We start from the raw sequence: 22,720 nt of genomic DNA, 5'->3' as shown, positions 1-22,720 counted from the left end.
CCAATATTTTAGGCACTGGAGGGTTGATTCTACTGATAGATTTCCTTTAAATACAGGCAGATTCCCACTATTGAGCACAAGATAGATATTCTGTACTTGTGCAATTATTTTAACGCTCTATTCAAACAGGAGACACAAATCCCCTATTATGGCAATCAGTCACAGTGGTTAACACTAGAAGTCCCAGAGAGGGGTCATTTAACATTTCTACCTTTGGAACCCAGAGACTGGTCGAATGACCTGAAGGATTTTAGCTAACTTCCTATAATCACAGTCTTTTGTTCTGTAATTAAGGCCATTACTGGCGCACCACAGGAGGTTGTTGTTTTCCATTGAGTTTAACCATTTAGTTTCCAGTTAGTTCTATTCAGTTTGGACTAAAGGTCATTTAACCCTCTTTCGGGACTTCAGGGGGTAGCTCGAAATTTCTGGGACTTCTAGTGTTAAACCTCATTAGATCTTATAGGTACCACCTATCCTGTGGGCTTTTATGACTGTAAAACAAGAAAATGACCTTTTTTCAACATCTTTAGGTCTGAGTGAAAAAAATGACATGAGAGTGGAACATGTAAATGATCAGATTCTGACCACTCTGACTTGTAGTCAGAATGAAAGCTCTATTAGGGTATCACAAAAAAAAAAAAATCACTGTTTTGACAGACGTATCACTGTCTGCAGCATTAAAAAAGTGTTACTGATTGTGAATTTTATTACAAGCAACTTATAAGGGTGAATTTGATATTTTGCATACCCAAAAAAGTAATTTTTATAACAAAGTCATTCAAGACCATGTTGTAATAATAAATACACCCAAATGAAAGTCTTAAGAACAAATCTAAAGTTTAGACTACAAAACTCTAGCTAACAACAATTCAACCAGTCAAGTCTAATTATTCATTGAACAGGTATCCAGCAGATAGCTGACTATAAAAGGGCATTACTTAACAAATAATACCCCTTTCCATTTTATCCTGTCAACAATGGCACCACATGGAAGAGAAATGACATAAAACCTGAAAAAGAAAAACATTTCTTCACACAAGAAAGGTAAAGGCTACAAGATGAGCAGCAAAGCTTTATTTATCAGTGAGAATACTGTAGCAAAAAGTGATACACAAATTGAACAAAGCTGGAACTGCAGCCATAACACAGAGATGTCTCTGTTGACCAAGGAAGTTAACGTCTAAATAGAAGCGTTTTCTAATGAAAAGGGTTAAATAAAATTGACAAGCAAGTTCACTGCAGCTAGCTATAGAATTCGAATGCTAAACTGAGGTTCAGTATTTTCTGACACAATAGGGTGTACATTGCAGAGTAATGGCATGCATGGGTGTTGTCCACAAAGGCAGCTTTGCCTAGAGCCTATACACAAAAAAGCCCTTCTACAATTTTCCAGGGTTCATGCTGAAAAATATGAGAACTACTGGAACTTTATACTCTGGAGTCAGGAGATCAAGATAAATGTTTTTGAAACTGATAATTTCAAAACTGTATGATGTCTCAAAGGTGAAGAGTACAAAGAAAAATACATGGAGCCTAGAGTAAAACATGGTTGTAGCAGTGTCCTTATGTGGGGCTGCATTAGTGCTTCTGGTGTCGTAAGGGCTCAATTTCATTGATGGTATCATGAATTCTGAGATATATTGCTCTACATTGAAAGAAAAGATGCTCCCATCACTCTGTGCCCTTGGTAGACGTGCACTTTACCAACATGACAATGATCCAAAACACATGTATGGCCACTGTTGCATTTCTGAAAAACAGGGAAGTGTCCAAATATGTCTCCTCATCTAAACCCAATTGAACACCTATGTGAAATTCTGTAAAGACAAGTTAAGTTAAGCATCACTCTCCATCCAGCATCCAGGCTCTAAAAGAGGTTGTTTTTGAAGAATGGAAAAATGTAGATGTTGCAGTACATTGCTAACTTATTTATTTCATGCCTAGAAGACTTAGTGCTGTCCTTAAAAACCATGGATATCATATAAAATACTAGATGTAGCAGTTTTTGATGTGTGGATGTGGGGTGTATTAATTTTTGCATCAACTAATTTGAGTAAAAATGAAGATTTTTGATAATAGTTATATTATTGATCTTGCTTTCAGGTTATAGGCTGAAAAAATGTTCTATGAAACTCAATCTTGTCAATATTTTGCAAATTGTTCAATCAGATATTTGTTAAATTCTTGGTTTTCAAAGGTTGTGTACTCAATTGTACTGAGCATTGTACTCGTTAACAGCTTTTCCCCATTTACATTCTGTAGACATTGTGTTGCACTGTGTAATTCTTGCTGCAGAATGTGTTAAAGGGACTCTGTCACCGGATTTTGCTACCTCATCTCAGAGCACCATAATGTAGTAAAAAGACCCTGATTCCAGTGATGCATCACTTGCCATAGTTTTCGGATTATAAGACACAATTTTCCTCCCAAAACTTTGTGAGGAAAATGAGGGGTGTGTCTTAAAATCCAAATGTAGATTACCTTGCGGTGGTGGAGAGGGGTCACAGGAGGTAGGGGCAATGCTGTTTGCTTTGCTGCAGGTGCTGCTCTGTGCCAGGGCTGCGGGGCTCTGTGTGGCTGGGATCTGTGTGGCCTGCGGCTGCAGGGCTCTGTGCGTCCTGCGGCGTCGGGCATCTGTGCGGCCGGCAGCAGTGAGAACTTCAAATAATGGTGCCCAGAGTCGGCGCATGCGCATATGGAGATCTCAGCTCAAGTTCTCATTAGTGCAGACGTCATATCTGGCGTCCATTTCTTTGAATCCCCAGTGTAGAGAAGAGCCTGGTGCCCCACCAATGAGCAGAGCCCGCAGCTCCACCAATGAGCAAAGTCCGCAGCTGCAGGACAGAGCAGCACCGCAGCCCGCAGTGAGTATCTTGTCCTCGCTCTTCATCACCCACAGCATCGCTTACTCCAGCACTGCCCCTGCCTCATGTGACCACCGCTGCCGTCCCCTCCGGTAATACACCACCGGATTAAAATACGGGACCAATGGTTTTTGTTTCCCTTTTTTGTCTCTAAATTTGGGGTGCGTCTTATAATCCAGTGCATTTTATAAAACGAAAAATATGGTAGTTTACTGAGTGCAGCACTTGTGGTACAATCAGAGTTTTCTCTGCTGTGCATGTAGCAGTGCTCAGAAAGGTAACCTCACCCACACCACTGATTAGCAGCTATCTATATGCATTGACAGTAAACTGCTAATTTGTGCTGGGGGTGTGGTTGGACCAGGAGGCACACGGGCAGCTAGTCCACACGTGATAATCTCCTGCTGATAAAATCTAATTTTATTGCAGGTTCAGCACACAGCCTACGCTGAAATCACGGTCTTAGGGTACCGTCACACTTTAGCGACGCTCCAGTAATCCCACCAGCGATCTGACCTGGTCAGGATCGCTGGTGCGTCGCTACATGGTCGTTGGTGAGCTGTCAATCAGGCAGATCTCACCAGCGACCAGTGACCAGCCACCAGCGACGCATGAACCGATGCTGCGCTTGGTAACTAAGGTAAATATCGGGTAACCAAGCCAAACCCTTCTCTTGGTTACCCGATATTTACCTTGGTTACCAGCGCACACCGCTTAGCGCTGGTTCCCTGCACTCGTAGCCAGAGTACACATGGGGTTAATAGGCAAACCGCTTTGCTTATTTACCCGATGTGTACTCTGGCTATGTGTGCAGGGAGCAGGGAGCCGGCACTGGCAGCGTGAGAGCGGCGGACGGTAGTAACCAAGGTAAATATCGGGTAACCAAGCAAAGGGCTTTGCTTGGTTACCCGATATTTACCTTGGTTACTAGCGTCCCCAGCAGCCAGACGCTGGCTCCCTGCTGCCTGCACATTCAGATCGTTGCTCTTTCTCTGTCAAACACAGCGATGTGTGCTTCACAGCGGGAGAGCAACGTCCAAACAATGAACCAGCACTGTGTGTAACGAGCAGCGATTTCACAGCAGGGGCCAGATCGCTGCTCAGTGTCACACACAGCGAGATCGCTAATGAGGTCACTGGTGCGTCACAAAAACCGTGACTCAGCAGCGATCTCGCTATTTGAGAAGTACCCCTTAGACCCTACCTCATGCTGCCCTCAGATAACATAGCAAAACCCTGCTTTCAGTTTCCCTTCAATTGAGAATCTGTCAGTGAGTTGATTATCTGATTTATGACCGCTCTAAGGTTTAACTCGATTTTGTTGTCATTAATCAGCAAGAAGGAGCTCAGAATAAGGCCCCATAAAGATGTCCTTGTTGCACACATATGTTTTAACATTGATGTCTGAATGAGACCTAAGGAAGATAAAAGTTATAAACTCCCATATAACCAGCTCATTGACAGGTATTCTGTAACCGCTTTCTGAAGCCAGAAATGGACAGTGCAACAAAGAGGGTATTGGAAACAAATATGAACAATTTTTTTATGATCTCCAATTGAAAGAAAAAAAAATTAGGCAAAATTAAATGCATTTAAGAATAAAGAATGTTTTCCCCTAAAAGGGTTTATATCCATTTAAGTGGTTGTCTGGTCTTTTGCTACTTTACATGACTGTAGATTGTCTATGAAAAGGCTGGGCCATTATGTGGCCACAAGAATGCAAGTTGCATACATACACATTCCAACTAGACATGCACGGCCTTGCTCAATGCAAGTGAATTGAGTGGGATTGCATGTCTAGTCAGAATAGGGCTGGAAGAATGCAAATCAGCAACTTGCACTCTTGTGACTACCCAGTCTCGCCACAGACTCCAGAGAATCCTGAGTGTGCAGTGCACGTGTGGCGCCCTGGCCTAGCCAGGTCGTCACAGATAATATACAAACACCCCCACCCCCACTAGACAGGGACACCAGCCAAACAAAAATCCTTGTTGCCTCCCTCCAGTGTCTGATGTCCACACCAGGTGGGGCGGAGCCAAGCGGTTGGCCCCACCCACCGAGGAGTTCACAGGCCTGGAGGCGGGAAAAGTGACAGTTCAGTGTTGAGCAGTGAAGAGTGAGAAGTGAACACTGGGGTGTCTGGGTTTGTGGCCCAGGCACTGACAGCAAGGTTGGCAGACGGTGGTGGCCGTCTGCAGGAGTGGTGGAGCAACGCGGAACCGTAGGACCGGGGTCGGGCGACGGCCCGCCGGTACCGACCGTGGAGCGAAGTGAAGCCAGCACACACAGTCAGGGCCATCGGACCCCAACCAGGCTAGGAGCCGCCGTCAATAGTCAGATCCGAATGTGACTGGAACCCCAGGGGTTTCACAACAGCAAAAGTTCCGATTGAAGGCAACCGCCCACACCGTGAGGGTATACAGCTACCGCCTAAGGCTAGAGACCCTAGGGCCAGCGCCTGCGGGCAAACGGGCTCCTCCGGTACCCATACACTGGTTAGTGGACTACCCTTGGGAATCCATAGTAGTCAGAAGGAGAACATCAAGGTGCACGGAAAGACAGCTGCCATCACCTGTCCGGGGAGAAACACTGCAGCCGGCTGCGGGACCCGTCCATCCAGCCGTTTGGTTTACCGAGGACTTTGTACCTTTCTTGCTGAGTGAGTACACCCGTGCCATCCGGCACCGCGCCACGCTGTCCCTGCAAGCCTGCACCTCACCAACCCTGCTCCCCGCAACATCACCGGGCCCCGGGACCACCGACCCCTACCCACAGAGGGGGAAAACAACATCCCAGCTGCTCCTTACTATCGCTCCTGGGATCTCCGTCATCAGCAGCGGTGGTGCCTATCTTCACCACGACCCGTGGGTGGCGTCACGGACTAAATCCCCCAAACCAACCACCCCTTTCACTCACGGGCGAGGAGCGCCGCTCGAGTCCTCGGATCCGGCCCACCGCTCGAGCCACCGAGCAGCAGCAGCAGCAGTCGCAGCAGCGCCGGACCCGAGTGTTAGCGAGAGCGCAGCAGCGACAGCGTCCTCCCTGCCCGCGACACACGCGTTATGAGAATTGACAAGTCTGTAGTCACTTAAGGCCCCGCCACACACAACGAGATCGCTAACGAGATCATTGTTGTGGCACTGTTTCTGTGACGCAGCAGCGATCTCGTTATATGTGACACCTACCAGCGATCAGGCCTCTGCTGTGAGATCGCTAGTTATTGCTGAATGGTTGGGACCATTTTCTTCAAAGGCGATATCCTGCTGGGCAGGACGCATCACTGTGTTTGACGCCTACCAACGACCTCCTAACACAGTCGCAACGCCTGCCGAGATCGTTATACAGGTCGCTGATCGTTACTGCGTCGTTGGTAAGATCTGACTGTGTGACATCTCACCAGCAACCTCCCAGCAACTTACCAGTGATCCTTATCAGGTCACATCGTTTTTGGGATCGCTGGTAAGTCATTAAATGTGACGGGGGCTTTCGAGTAAAGGCCCAGTCACACACAATGACTTTCTAGCGATCCCGACAACGATATTTCCTGATAAGGATCGCTGGTAAGTCGCTGGTAGGTCGGTGGTGAGATGTCACACAGTCAGACCTTAGCAACGATTCAGTAACGATACAGGTCGCAGTAGCGACCTGTATAATGATCTCTGCTGTCATTGGGACCCTGTCACACAGTGTCAAACATAGCAATGCGTTCTGCCCAGCAGGACATCGCCTTTGAAGAAAATGGTCCAGGACATTCAGCAACAACCGGTGACCTCACAGCAGGGGCCAGGTCGTTGCTTGATGTCCCACACAGCGACATCGCTAGCAAAATCTGTGTTGCGTCACAAAACCCGTGACTCAGCAGCGATGTCGCTAGCGATGTCGTCTAGTGAGACCTGGCCTTTACAGCAGACTTTTAACAAAAAAGCAAACAACCCCTTTAAGGGCCTGATATTTTTTTTTTTTTAATTTTAACATTCGAAAAGCCTTTGAAATTGTCATTATAGCTTGCTAGTTGTATGATGAGTTGTAAATGCAGTCCTCAACATTGCAAATACAACACCAAGTTGGAGAAGTAGTTGAGTATTGGATATCACAGGGTTGAAAGACATGTTAATAAAATGCAAGTGATGAAGAAAATGAAAAAAAAAAAAAATTAAAAACGTGTTAATTTATTCAGTGTTGAGTATGAGTGCCACGTGGGCCACCCCATGAAGAGGCCTTCACAAAGGAACCTCACACCAGTTCTACTCCCAGGATTCTGGTGTGGGGTAGGCTCTTGTATGGCACACAGACCTCTGTAGTCTTTAATCCAAGTACACAAACAGCTTGGCGTTACATTGATTTGGTTATTGGTTCGGCTATTTCTTCAATAAAGTCTAGGAGCCATTTCTCAACATGATAACACTAGGCCCATGTGTTGCTCATTCTACTTTAAGTAACCTACACGGCATAAATGTGGTACCAGCAGTGTATCTCAATGAAATTTGCATCTTTCTCCATCTGAACTGATCTTTCAATTTCAAAATTCTCCATTCACAGGTAATATTTGTTTTTAGGGACTATAGATTATCCCAATAATGAGATATAAGATGACAGTTAGTGCTCATACACTTCTAAGGAGAACTGCAAGGCCTCATTTATACCCCAGTATTTTTGCATCAGTCTTTGTATGCCAAACCCAAGAGTGGAACTATAATCGAAAGATTAACGCCTGTTCTGTGTTTTGGAGACAAATCTGGTTTTGGCATACAAAGACTGATTAAATACTAATGCGATAAATTTGTGAATGAGGGCTTACTGTGGTTTAAGGAGAACTTGCAGCAAATGTCTATATTTGCCACTAACTAATCCACCCTCCTCACCTCCCCCTTTCCATGGAATTTTAGAAGCAACAACTATCATCTCTTATTTCAGTAATGTGAAGATCTGTCTTCACACAATACAAATATTACAGACTAGAAGGTGGCCCGATTCTACGCACCGGGTATTCTAGAATTTACGTATTGTGTAGTTAATGTATGATTTTTGTTATATATATATATATATATATATATATATATATAAAGATATATATATATATATATATATATGTTGTTGTGTGTAGTTACCAAGTGTTTGTGTAGGGCGCTGTACAAGTTCTGGGTGTGGCGGGGGGTGAGAGCGGTGATGTTTGTGTGTTGCGTTGTGTGTGTTGTGTTGTTTGTGGAGCGCTGTGTGTCTGTAGCGTTGTGTGTGTGTGTTGCGCGGTTGGTGTGGGGTGTGTGTGTGTGTGTTTTGGAGGGAGGTATGTTTTGTGCAATATGTGTGTTGTGCGGTATGTGCGTATATTTGTGTGTGCTGCGGTGTTTGTGTGTTGGGTGTTGTGTGTGTGCGGCGTTGTCTGTGTGTGTGGGTGTCTGTGTAGGGCGGTGTTTGTGGTTCCCAGTGTGTGTGTGGTGTGTTGTGCAGTGCGTGTGTGGCGGCGTGTGTGTGTTTTGGGGGGAGGTGTGCACCCCCCATCGTGCTCCATCCCCCATGCTGCGCACCCCCCATCGTGCTCCATCCCCCATGCTGCGCACCCCCCATCGTGCTCCATCCCCCATGCTGCGCACCCCCCATCGTGCTCCATCCCCCATGCTGCGCACCCCCCATCGTGCTCCATCCCCCATGCTGCGCACCCCCCATCGTGCTCCATCCCCCATGCTGCGCACTCCCCATTGTGCTCCATCCCCCATGCTGCGCACTTCCCATCGTGCTCCATCCCCCATGCTGCACATTCCCCATCGTGCTCCATCCCCCATGCTGCGCACTCCCAAACGTGCTCCATCCCCCATGCTGCGCACTCCCCATCGTGCTCCATTCCCCATGCTGCGCACTCCCAAACATGCTCCATCCCCCATGCTGCGCACTCCCCATCGTGCTCCATCCCCCATGCTGCGCACTCCCCATCGTGCTCCATCCCCCATGCTGCGCACCCCCCATCGTGCTCCATCCCCCATGCTGCGCACCCCCCATCGTGCGCCATCCCCCATGCTGCGCACTCCCCATCGTGCTCCATCCCCCATGCTGCGCACTCCCCATTGTGCTCCATCCCCCATGCCGTGCACCCCCCATCGTGCTCGACAGTCACACGTCAGACAGTATACACGCACACATCTGATCGCATACACTCACACCCCACTTCTGCCTGTGCCCTCCGGTGTGCGGTCCCAGCAGCTGTGCTGCACGCAGTGCTCCTCTGCCTTCTGCCGACACGCACACATCCGATCGCATACACGCACACACCCGATCGCATACACGCACACACACATTGACGATATTGCACATACGCGCTCACACTCACAACACCCTGGAGATACCACATGCTTCTGGCCATGTGATCCTCCGGCAGGTCCTGGAAGGTCACTGCATGCACAGTATCGCCGCCGAGAAGCAAGCGATATCACTGGATGTTGTTGTGTGTGGATGCGATCTGATGTGTGTGTGAGGTGTGTGTGAGAGTGAGTGTGATCTGATGTGTGTGTGTCTGTTCTTATGTGTGTGCGTGTGTGTGTGTTCCGCCGCTGCAGGACCTTGATGCGATCACCTGGGAGCTGGTGTACGCTGGTAACTGCGAGGGTATGTGTCGGCTGGGTTGGCGGCGTACGCTGATGTGGGCTCCCGGGGGTACAGCACTCACCTGGGAGTCGGGGCTCCGTGTCGGTTCGGGGAATGCGTGCGGGGGGCGGGGCCAGAGTGAGCGTGCAATTCGTGAGGGGGGTGGGGCGTGGCCGAGTTGCCAATACGTGCAGGGGGCCGGGGCGAGAAGCCAATCCGTGTGTGGGGCGGAGCCTGGGCGAGCGGCCAATCCGTGCGGGGGGGCGGAGCCGAGGCGAGGCGAGCGGCCAATGAGACGCTTGTCGCGGTAAGGACAGAATTTTGGAGCAAGACAGACAGACAGACAGAATAAGGCAATTATATATATAGATTTAATCCCCTAATTGAGTGTGAAAGATCAGTCCAGGGGGAGAAAGAAGCAGATTTCTCTGATAAGAAACATTTCAAAGTGGCTTATTTTCATGTGTAATAGTATTGTATGAAATAAAAATTAAAACTAAGGTTACTTTTTTTTAGGAAACTTAGTCCTTGTTAATATGTCTAGGAATGTGAGAAATTAAATAAAATTGCCAGGTAAGTCGAGTTCACACGTATTGGAGACACTTCACATGCATACTCATTAGAATCAATGGGAATCCTCACACCTCCGTGTCTTCTTAGGGACTCTGTGTCCCTGTGAACCAAGCGCACATGCCTGTGATTTTACAGCTATTAACAAAATAAATAATTAAATGAAAAAACAGCATGGGGTCTTTCCTTCACAAAGGTAAAGCAGACAGCTGAGGGCTGGTATTATCAGGCTGGGAAGGTTCATGGTTATTTTGTCCTTCCCAGCCTAAAAAAGGAAGCCTGCAGCTGCCATTAGATGCGCCAATTCTGGATCTTTGCCCGGCTTTTCACAAATGTCCTCGCATTTTTGTTCCAGTACGTGTCACACAGATGTCACATGGTTAGTACAAGGATGACACATACCTGCACATAGATGGGCACACATATGGACAAAACAGGCTGTGCAATACATGCATTTTTTAAATGGATGTGTGAAGGGGGCCATAGTCTGTGCTATTCACTGTTTCTTCAAGTTTGGGTCAGACAAATTGTGAACACTGCAACGGATCAGATGATTGTCTGCAGTGCTCATGTGACTCCTCTGCCACATAATAATCCAGGCAGACCGGCAGGAGACATAGCACTTAGTTTGGAGGAGCTGTGGCATTCCCAGAAATTGAAATACGTTTTCCTGTTTTTCTCCCCTTCCTGGACCGATTAATAAGAGCTTGTACAGTAGTGAAAAATCCCATTATGGCCACTCTAAACTAAATTCCTCCAGAACTTGTTTTTATTACTTGTTTTTATACTTGTTATTCACAAGAGGATACAACTCACTACAAAACATAGAATACATACCATTGTTACATGTGTTAAATGCTGTCATCTTTATGTCCCTTATAGGATAACACCATAGATTTCCTGGAATATGTGGCTGCTCTTAATCTCGTTTTACGTGGAAAACTTGAGCACAAGCTGAAATGGACTTTCAAGGTGTACGACAGAGATGGAAATGGCTGCATTGACAAGCCGGAGCTTTTAGAAATAGTTGAGGTAAAGTATTGTGTGGGTCATAATGAACTAGTAGGATTTGCTGTATGTATAATTTTAAGCCAAAAGTGGAAATTTATTATCAAATGACAGATTTGATTTTTATTTTCTAAGTGAAGATAACTTAGTAAATGAAGGAGGTTATTCAACATTTTAGAATTATTGGTCTAGCCTTATGGCTTATTGTGAAAGCACAGCAGTCTCTGCAATATGCACAGTCACTCCTAAAAGTCCAGTGTGTGAGCGTACAAATAATCTTTTTCATCTTTTTTTCAGTGATATTTGGGGCCTAATTTTAATGTTATTTTTATATTCTAATATAGGGTGATATTGGTAGGAAAATAATGGAAATTTTTGTCTGTTTTTCTAAAAATAAAAAAATTAATTACCAAAAAGGACTAGTAAAATACATTTACAATTTGTTCCCCTTTACGTAATAATTGTTTTTATAATTCAGACACATTTTCTTTAACGAGTTTGGGTCTAATAACAGAAGCTTGGATTGGCCTTTGTTTGTTTCAATTTATTTTTTCCTGCTTTCTATTTATTGATTTATTTATTTAATTTTCATTTATTTCACATAAAGTGTCCCCATGAGGTCATAAAAGACCATTGGAGGGTATTTCAACATTTAATTACTTTTGGGTTTTTTTAAGCCGATTTCCCCTGTAACTAGAACTAGTACATTAGCCCCAAGGTTTACAATTCCATAGAAAATATTCTAATATATAAAGCTGAGTGTATGTATTTATGTGTGTGTAAATGTGTATGTGTGTGTGTGTGTGTGTGTGTGTGTGTGCCGCCCTCGTGCCAGCAGCTGGGGCTACTCGGATCCGGGTCCTCAGTGTGGCTCGAGGGATTGTACCGGACACGGGGGTCGCCTGGACACTTCAAATAAAAGGGGACGTATTTGTACGGGATTTGCCGTAAACTGTCTGTGATGCCACCCACGGTGTGTGTTGAAGTGTGGCACCACCGCTGCTGTTGTGGGACACCCGGGGGTGAAGGGATGGCAGCTGGATGTTAACCCCTCCGTGGGTAGGGATGGATGCCCCGGGGCCCAGTGTCTCTATGATGAGGATGGTGACTGCAGGGGCCGGCGCGCCGGACAGACCGGGGGATGTTAGTTTACTCACGATTAAATGAATCACACAAGTCCAATGGTAAACCAAGGTGCTGGTGGCCGGACGCCGCGTTCGGGTGTATCTGGTCCCACACTCGGGCTGATGGTCTGTCACTTTCCTTTGCACTCTGTGTTTGGTGTGGTGGACGTCCCGGTGTGAAACACGAGAGTCCGCTCCCGCTCCTTTTGTTGGGAGCCGTGCCCACTGACGCTGGCCCTTGGGATCTACCGGGCCCTGGCGGATGCCCTATCCCCCACGGTGGGCTGTTGTCTGCTCTGGGACTTTGGTTGGGACAGGACCTATAATCCTGCCCTCAATTGGTTAATTAGCTAGGCCGTTGGTTCCAGTCCTGGCTTCAGAGTCCAAGTACCCCCTCTGTGCACGGTTTCCGGGTCGGTTCTCCGGTGTCGGTACCGGCGGGCTCCAACCCTGTCCCGGTCCACCTCGGATCTCCGGCAGCCGTCTTCCCGTCTCCTGTCAGACACGGACCACCGTCTGCCACCTAGTCAGTACACCGGGGCTCCAACCCCGACGCTTTTCCTTTCTGACTCCGCACTTAAACTTTCTCCTCCTCAACTACTCCACTCCACTCCACTTGAACTTCAACTTAGACTACTGCTTTTTCCCACCCAGGGTTCTCCAGACCCCTAGGTGGGCATTCTCCATCCGCCTGGTCCCGCCCACTGGTGAGCCTTTCGTACCCTGGGGGAGAATGACTAGGGTTTCAGGTCGGCTGTGTGTAACCCTTTTTGGGAAGGTGTTGTGCGGGGGCTATCCTGTGTGACTACCTGGTTTTGCCAGGGCATCACATGTGTATGTGTGTATGTGTGTATGTCCCCTAAAGGAATCTGCACTGTCGCATTTACAATCACAAAATTCTGCACAGACACCTCATTTGAGTCAGGAAACATCATAGACTATGTTTTGAGAGGAAAATTTAACCCCGCGCTTTACAGTTATTCACCCAAAAAGCTGTTTACATTAAAGTCAATGAAGCTGGGAGCTACAGGTCATTAATAGCAGCTCTGATTGGTTGCTATAGGCAACAAAGGACATTCTTAGTATAAGAAGCTTATGTGTGAGGTAATATGATTTCTGTGGAGAAACAGAGAGAGGCAGACAGGGAGAGAGGCAGACAGGGAGAGAGGCAGACAGGGAGAGAGGCAGACAGGGAGAGAGGCAGACAGGGAGAGAGGCAGACAGGGAGAGAGACACACAGAGTCAGACCGAAAAGACAGAGACAGAAAGAGACAGAGAGAGACACACAGACAGACAGAGAGAAAGTGACAAAGAAACAAACAGAGAGAGACAGAGAGAGACAGACAGAAAAGACAGAGACAGAAAGAGACTGACAGACAGAGGGACAGACAGACAGAAAGAAAGAGACAGACAGAGAGAGTGAGAAAGAGACAAACAGACAGAGACAGAAAGATAGACAGACACAAAGAGAGACAGACAGACAGAGAGACAGACAGAGACAAACAGAGAAAGAGAGACAGAGAGAGAGACAGAGAGAGACACAGACAGACAGAAAGAGACAGACTGAGAGAGATGGATAGAGAGAGAGACAGACAGAGAGGCAGACAGGGAGAGAGACAGACAGAGTCAGACCGAAAAGACAGAGACAGAAAGAGACAGAGAGAGACACACAGACAGAGAGAAAGTGACAAAGAAACAAACAGAGAGAGACAGAGAGAGACAGACAGAAAAGACAGAGACAGAAAGAGACTGACAGACAGAGGGACAGACAGACAGAAAGAAAGAGACAGACAGAGAGAGCGAGAAAGAGACAAACAGAGACAGAAAGACAGACAGACACAGAGAGACAGACAGAGACAAACAGAGAAAGAGAGACAGAGAGAGAGACAGAGAGAGATACAGACAGACAGAAAGAGACAGACTGAGAGAGATGGATAGAGAGAGAGACAGACAGAGAGGCAGACAGACAGAGAGGCAGACAGGGAGAGAGGCAGACAGGGAGAGAGACAGAGTCAGACCGAAAAGACAGAGACAGAAAGAGACAGAGAGAGACACACAGACAGAGAGAAAGTGACAAAGAAACAAACAGAGAGAGACAGAGAGAGACAGACAGAAAAGACAGAGACAGAAAGAGACTGACAGACAGAGGGACAGACAGACAGAAAGAAAGAGACAGACAGAGAGAGTGAGAAAGAGACAAACAGACAGAGACAGAAAGACAGACAGACACAGAGAGACAGACAGAGACAAACAGAGAAAGAGAGACAGAGAGAGAGACAGAGAGAGACACAGACAGACAGAAAGAGACAGACTGAGAGAGATGGATAGAGAGAGAGACAGACAGAGAGGCAAACAGACAGAGAGACAGTCAGAGAGAGAGACGGATTGAGAGACCGAGACAGAGACAGGCAGACATGGAGAGAGACAAACAGAGAGAGAAAATCAGAGAGAGAGACAGAGAGAGATGGATAGAGATGGAGAGACAGAGAGAAACACAGAGAGAGACAGACAGACAGAGATAGGCAAGCAGTGAAAGACAGACAGAAGCAGAGAGAGAAACAGGCAGACAGGGAGAGAGACAGACAGACAGAGAGACAGAGAGAGACACAGCAGACAGACAGAGAAGGTGATTGTGAGAGAGACAGAGAGACAGTTACTATCCTGGGCAACGCCGAGAACTACAGATAGTCTTTACATTAAAAAAGATATCTATAACATTACAAAGTATTTTCTTCTCCTTTTTCATAATCATGTTTATTTTTATTGCAGTCTATTTACAACTTGAAGAAAGTTTGCCGCCAAGGTCTAGAAGATCGATCTCCATTGTTGTCACCAGAAGAAGTAGTGGATAGGATATTCCAGCTGGTGGATGAGAATGGAGATGGTATGATGCTGAGTCAACCTAGACTCATAGATATTGCAAGCACTGCCTTTATGTTACTAACATTATGCTTTATCTGGGGCATAATTGTAGTAGCTGTAGAGGTTGCAGTCACACCCTGGCAACTAGAGGGGTACTAGGGGAACCTACTGAAAATTTAACATTGTGGCCTACAATCTTTATGTTATGCCACTGGTTGTATCACTTGCCAGTTATTAGCTGGATTGTACCGCTAAGTTTTTTTATTTATTTTGGCAGCACTCATTCTGGGAAAATATTATATACCATTTCTGTAACTAAATAATTTGAGATATATGGAAAATAAAATATCATATTATTTAATTATAATTTGTACTTTTTTTTTTTACTGTTTTTGTTGTTTTTTTCCCCCTTTCGTGTTTATTGCTGTTAATTCAATGAAATAATTTTGCATAAAATTCAAAATCTTTTCTAGAAATATAGGTAACCTTTCCAATACATAACAGTTGAAATATCAAAGTATATGGTAAACATACGACAAGAAGGTAACACCTCACTCTTACAGTACAGTATTGTAGAATCCTCTTATCTTGCAGAGTTTTGTACTACCTTCTTTGTGTTTAATCATATCCAAAAATATCTAGAGTTTAAAATAAAATAAGATTTTCTCTTAAATTAAAGCTTTATATGAACTAGTAACTAAACACTGTTCTCAGACATCATAATGTGATGCTTTATTTTTATAGGCAAAAAAATAATTTGTACTTTTTAATAATTGATTTTTGGTGACTACCTAAAAATGGTGAAACTTTTTTTTCCAAGTAGATGTAAACATATACTAATATTGTTTTCATCTCTGTGATTAAAAAAAAGTTGATCTTATTGTAGTTTACAATTAATCAAAAAGATCAGGAGTATGTAAAAAAACCTGCCAGAGTGTGTGACTGAAAGTAAGCGGCTGCAGGGAGAATATAACCTCATTTCTCCTTACAGTATAGCTGCAATTCCAAATAGACTGCTCACAAGTTTACTATTATATTTAGCTGCATATTACCACAAAATCTGCAGGTAATCACTGTTATTTTTTTTATTATCTGTTTTTTTAAAAATTACAGTTTTCTGTAAGGAAATACAGCAACAAAAATTACCATTGTGCTTATTTTTTCCATTTAAGCAAGTAGGCATAAGGAACCTTTCAGACCAGTATCATGGCTCTTCTCATTATTATTGAAGGGTTTAATCTATATTTCACTTACTTACACAGTGGAAGATAAAGGAGCCAATTTATCAGTTTATACCAGAAATTTATAGTTGTGCAAAAATGTTGTGGCTTTTGAGGTTTTTCTGGCAGCTTTGATGCCTTTTTGTACATCGGAGCTAAAGTTTGCAGATTGATCGATAAATAATGACAAAATGTGCTCCATTCCTCAAGTGGAGTATATTTCTGACATGGGCGCACGACAGCTGAAAGGGGCGCCAAATTCATTAAAAGATGCAAAGTTCTTAATGAATTTCATGCATCTTGCTTGCACACTGCCCAAGATTTTCCAGATATAAACCTTCCAAATGTTGACTAAAATGACAAACTTTGATAATTATATAGGCTGTTTGGACACACCTATTCATGCAATGCTTTTTTTTCTTTTATTTTAATCTGCATATTCTAGATTTAGACTAAAGGCACCAAAACCACAAATGGACACACATAGAAACCAGGAATAAAGAAACACAAGTGACCAGATAATGTGTTAATTGGAATCCGTGATTAGATTCATGCTGCCCGAAACACAGGCGGTATAAATCAGACCTCCACTATGTTATTGCTCCCATATACAGTGTGTCCTATCCACCCATATCCTGTCCACCGCCATTAACTTGAGAACAGTGGCAGCTATAGGCATAGAAGTGTCTAGGTATAGTAAAGTAGCCATGCGCTACGCAATGAAACCACCTATAGCGCCACCTGGTGGAAAATAATGGAGTTAGCATTTTTATCTCGAAAACGGACTGAGATAGAGAAAAAAAGGGAATTACGAAGTTGCAGGGCATCCGAAATTCAATACGAATCAACACCTTGCATACAGAAATGCTATGATTAGAACGTGTAAAACTCACAAGGCTGCGGACATGAAGCGATACCTCATGGAGACCTTCCTACAAGTCATTGGGTATGGTGGCTGCGTGGAGTGGCCTCCACGCTCACCTGACCTGACCCCATTGGACTTCTTTCTGTGAGGTCACATCAAACAGCAGGTGTATGCAACCCCTCCACCAACATTGCAGGACCTACGATGACGTATCACAGATGCTTGTGCAAACGTGTCACCTACCATATTGCACAACATGCAGCAAGATACAGTATGCGGTCCAGAGTCCAGATGTGCATTGCAGCTGACGGTGGCCACTTTGAGCATCAAAGTTACATGAGCGCCATATGCATGATCAGCATTCAATGTTTTGGGGGTGTCATGGGTTACATATCATAGCATTTCTGTATGCAAGGTGTCGATTCGTATTGAATTGATGATGCCCTACGACTTTGTAATTCCCTTTTTCTCTATCTCATTCTGTTTTTGAGATAAAAATGCTAACTCCGTTGTTTTCCACCAGGTGGTGCTGTAGGTGGTTTCATTGTGTAGCGCATGGCTACTTTACTATACCTAGACACCACTTCTATGTATATAGCTGCCGCCGTTCTCAAGTTAATGGCGGTGGACAGGATATGGGTGGACACACTGTATGTCTTTCAATTACTTGCCACATCGTTTCAGAGTAAACCATTTAGAAAGCACCTACATGCCATTCCATCTGGTTTGCTTCAGATTTGCATTATTTGTGTTGCAACAGGATAATGACCTTAAACATAACTGCAAGCTATCTAAGTGGTATGTAACCAATGAGGAGAGGGATGTAGTTCTGCACTAAATAACGGCCTCCAAAATCAAACAACTTCAAGCCAATTGAGATGGTTTGGGACGAATTGTAGAGGTAAGCAAACCTGATGTTCGAGGTTTGAAGTTCGGTGTCGAATACAGACTACAAAAATAACAGAGTTCGAGTGAGTTACGAGTGCAAACCACTCTAGCGAGCAGCGCTGTGCTTGGGTATGAGTGATGCTCAGCCCTCGGCGAGGCGCTTGTGTGGAGCCCACCTGCAGCAATCGCCCCAGGAACATCACTCCACCTTCAGGGATGCCACAGGGTCTTCACTTGGGTATTTCTGGCAGGAGGTATGTCGGTTTTGTATGTATAGGAGTCGTGACACCACTCACGATTTGCGGTCAGGGTTATGGGTGACCGCCACTGCAGGTTTAACGAGCGTCTGGGGCTGATGGAGTCTGCAGTCGGATGGTATGGCCTCCCATGAGTGAGGCTGGCCCCAGGGGCTCGGGTGTGTAGAACAACAGGTTCCAGAATAACTCAGTCTCAGTCCAAAATGTCTTTCAACTTGCTTTTACTCACTTTTGGATGGTTTAGTGATGTACCCGGGCGATGCTGAGATTAACCAGATGAAACCAGGTGTCCTTTAGGCCGGTCTAAGGTTAACCGTTAACTCACCTTCCTAGCACTTCTTGTTTCGGATAACTCCTGACTTCAAGTACCGCGGGATTCATCCAGGGAAGTCGCTACTGCCTTTTCTCCCCTTTTTGGCCCATTTACCGGCAGCGTGGACCAAGGGAGATGGCTCCAGGCTCGATCCCTCTTATGGGCCCCCTCGTTGCTGCTGAGGCTCAGACTCTAGATGGTTGGTGAGGGACTTTTAGTTCCCCTCACCGGCAGGTTTAGCAGATCAATAAATGGACGTCTATTCTAGGGACCTGTTCCCTGTGTGTGCCTAGTCACTAGGAGTCCCCATACTCAACCGATTGACTCCCTCAGCGTCTTTCTGACTGACCCCCTGGTAACCATTCTCCCTCGCTAATGGCTACTTCACGTGCAGGGTCTGACTAGAGTGTGCGCACGTCTCCTAGCAACCACCGCTCATTGCTACCAGACTGACTCTCCTCCTACTTTCCTGACAGCCTCTGCAACTTTAGCTCCCAGCCTCTCCACTACACCCCTTGATAAGAATTGAAGGCTAGCCTCTTCCAGAGGCTACCCAAGGGTCCCATCTAATGGTGTGGGAGACCTCGTTGCTATGTATCTGTGCGTACACGCCCCTTTCTGTCCTTTGGAATTACCTGGAAGCATTGTCCCAGCATGGGTGCAGTACTCTGTGGTTCCTGACCAGGTCAGGGGCGCCACACTTGCAGTATTTGATCACCTTGCACAGGGGGTAAAATCAGAGTAATCAGATGTAGTGTGAACACACAAAAAAAAAAAAAATTGAAAAACCCTGCCCACCCTTCCCTATAAGTGTTCTGCTTTATGGCTGGCAGCATGTCGGCAGAGACACGAACTGCCCAATTACTGACTTCCATTGAGGTTTGGTACAAGTCAGCGTCACAAACCGAACCTTATCTAAGGTTTGACTGTGCCCTCTGAACTGAACTTCCAAAAGTTTGCTCATCTCTGACAAATTGGACGACAGCATAGAGAATGTCAGTCAAGCCGGAGGAGACAATGCTGGGCGGTGAATAGCACTGAAGTGACAGAGACATCAGATCTACAACCTCATTCCATATCAATTCAAATGCTGATTTATTATTACTGGAGAAACAAACTAGCCATGAAAAGTCATTGCTGGACTTGTCTTGGTAAGAGATACATGCAAATATCATTGGTTTCTGGGTGAAATCCTGCTGACACATTCCTTTTAACACATGTTGTGGTTTGTTTTACACGAGTTTCTTTACTTCGTCCTTTCTTGTTTCCTATTGAGGATTTGCTGCTTTCAGTCTGAATTTACGAGGTGCACATTTCCAATAAGAACAAACAAAGCAATTGCATTAATAGGCAAGTCCAAACCTTTGACTGGTACTTTGGATACATTTTTTGTGTATTGATGTATACTTTTGTAATTGGGCAAAAACATGGTGTGATTTGATAATTTTTTGTATTATTTTCTTTGCAGGCCAGCTGTCTCTGGATGAATTTATAGATGGGGCTCGCAAAGACAAATGGGTGATGAAGATGCTTCAAATGGATGTGAGTCCTGGCAGCTGGATTACCGAGCAGAGAAGAAAGAGTGCGCTGTTTTAATGTTGGCTAACTTATTGTTGCTTTTCCAAAAACCTAAAGAGCTCCATGGAGTTTGAGACTTCTCAGAAAGATTTCAGCCATCTGGTTTTGAAGGCGTACAATCATATGGATCATACACTGGATGTCTGCTTGATCAAACTGATCAGATGTTATTATAAATCTGGATGATTTTCTGATTTATAATTTCTGCTATCGTGTTACTGAGATCCATGGGTCCTATGAAGTATTTTGCAATGTGACCAGGCATATTGTGATTCCTTATCTCTCTGTACAACATAAATGTGGTGGTCATTGTGTCGGTAGGTTGCTCAAATGCTATTATTCTGCAATCACAAATCATACTAATGGATTTTTTCAATGAAGATTTAACTTGGAAATGAATTTTATTTATATCTTTAATCCTTTGCTTTTTAATACTCAGTAAAAATGATCATTGGAACCTGTGATAAGCCGGTTTTGACACTTATGTGACAAACTATGAACCTTTTACCGGCCAAGGAATTGATTTCTGTTGCTCCTTAGCAGCAATGAACTAATACCACCTTAGCTAATTTGCGCTGTAAGATCCCTTCTATATGACACGCAGAGGAGACTGGGGACGAATTGAGGGTGTTGTATGGTGTTCCCGATGGTGTGCATGTTGGAGTGATAGTTCCGGGGAAAATAATACAAAACGCCCTACTTTTTTGTGCATGGAATCAATTGTAAAAAATGTCAATGTGCTTCTATATTAAATCAAAGCCACACACAGGCACATCAGAGCCACATAGACATTTAAATTTGACTATGTTTAATTATGGTGCCGAGAATTTACTAAGGACACATCAGTTTATTGGTGTTTACTAAGGAATAATTGAGATCTTCTTATATGTCTGAGTTGGAACTCTCTGCACCAACTATTAAGCTCTACAGAATCCAGCATACATAAATGGTATGCGAGTATGTAACATTATTTGGTGCAGTGTGTTTTGAACATGTTCACATGTTGTGACCGCACTATGGCTGAGATTAATGACTGCGCGGAAAACTGACATCTAACAGCATAATCGTGCCACCATCAAGCTCCACACTTCTTTGGGTGTGTTCACATGTCATCAATTGTTTGTAAATGTTTTTGGCCCTATGGCTGTGTTCACAAGTCCAGCAATCATCTGTTGGAAACGGATCCAGCTGGGAATCAGTTGGGAAAAAAGTTTGTGCAAATGAAGGAGGGTGTCGGCCCCGGGCCGCACAGGTACCACTCTCCTTCACCAAGGATTCTCTGTGTGCAGAACTGACTTCGGGCAGGGTGCAGGACACTATTTTGCTGCTTCAAGTAATTGACCCTCACCCCTGCTGCCAGTGCTCAACGTAGTGAGACATGCAACACCAGAGTTCACTTAGCCAATCAGTTTTGTTTGCTTTTACTCTTCACACCGTTATGACAGACATAGCCTTCATCTCTCTCTCTCTGGGGTACTACTCCTTGTTCTGTCCCCCACTCATCTCAGACCTCGTCCTTAATGCGCCAGAGTCTGTGCCTCCTTTCCCATAATACCGCACACCTTCATCCGCTTCTAGGTCTCAACGGCTTTCTAGCAAGGTGATTCTCTAAGCCCGCTGGGGTGAGCTGAAGGCTCCTGTCCTGCAGAGGTTACCTCAGGGCTCCCTGACTGGCCCTAAAACCGAGGCCACGTCTTTTTACTTTGAACCCACTTCTTGACTGACTCACCCTGGAGCTCCCTTTCCTAACCATCCGCCCTGCCATCTGTTACTCCTCCCTTAAATACTTTAACCCTATCTTCTCTAACACATTCTAAACTCGCTCTACCGCTGGCTTACCCGACTGCAGGTTGCAGCCTTTAGTAACCTGTTGAATAATCCTAGCTCTGCACCGTCCTAATGGTATTTATTCTCTTCTGAAATATATTAACACATGCATTTTAATATTGAACAGTAAGCACATAAAACATTGTATGGCTACAACATGGGCACCTCCCACCTAATACACAAACACAACTTTTTTGTCCGTTGTTAAAAAACTGATTTTTGCAGGATCCGTTTTTTTTTTTAAATTTGAGTCTATGGAGAACGGATCCATTAACGGTTTGCTATTTATCTTTCATTTGTAATGGATCCTGTATGCAAAAAAAGAATCTATTACCAATGCAAGAACAATGGATGGGGTAAATAGCAATTTGATAACGGATCCGTTCTCCATAGACTTCAATGTTAAAAAAAATGGATCACGCAGAAATCAGTTATAGTATGGCCAAAAAAGTTGTGTTTGCAGAACTTTTTTTCCCTATGGATCTCTGCAAGATTTTTCAGATGACATGCAGAAAATAATGCATATTTCTTCATCAAGCTTGTTCAAGGATATGTGCTTCTTATTTCTAAAGTGATGTATATACTTTAACACCCCGGTGTAGCCTCATATTGATTTTTTAGCAAAATGTGACACAAAGTACTTTTATATTATATATTCGGTCCCCCTAACAGAAATAGCTGAAGCACAACTTTTAGTAAATATAATTTTATATCATCATCATCATGTTTGGTGGCAATTTTATAATTACAGATTCTACTGCACCG

General features: G+C 44.8%; 1 protein-coding gene across 1 annotated transcript in view; it reads left to right on the top strand.

Moving 5' to 3' along the window:
- Positions 1–22,355, top strand: part of GUCA1B (guanylate cyclase activator 1B) — a 36,580-nt gene extending 14,225 nt beyond the window's left edge. Inside the window, exons 2-4 of the mRNA XM_075335633.1 lie at positions 10,896–11,045; positions 14,915–15,029; positions 20,019–22,355. Coding sequence (XP_075191748.1) covers positions 10,896–11,045; positions 14,915–15,029; positions 20,019–20,146 — 393 coding nt within the window. The 3' untranslated portion in view covers positions 20,147–22,355. The remainder of the gene's footprint in view (positions 1–10,895; positions 11,046–14,914; positions 15,030–20,018) is intronic.
- The last annotated feature ends 365 nt before the right edge of the window (positions 22,356–22,720 follow it).

Source organism: Anomaloglossus baeobatrachus, chromosome 2, assembly GCF_048569485.1.
Source record: "Anomaloglossus baeobatrachus isolate aAnoBae1 chromosome 2, aAnoBae1.hap1, whole genome shotgun sequence".
NCBI classification, from domain to species: Eukaryota; Metazoa; Chordata; class Amphibia; order Anura; family Aromobatidae; genus Anomaloglossus; species Anomaloglossus baeobatrachus.
Note: the sequence above shows the minus strand (reverse complement) of the source record. Positions and strands in the feature narration are given on the sequence as shown.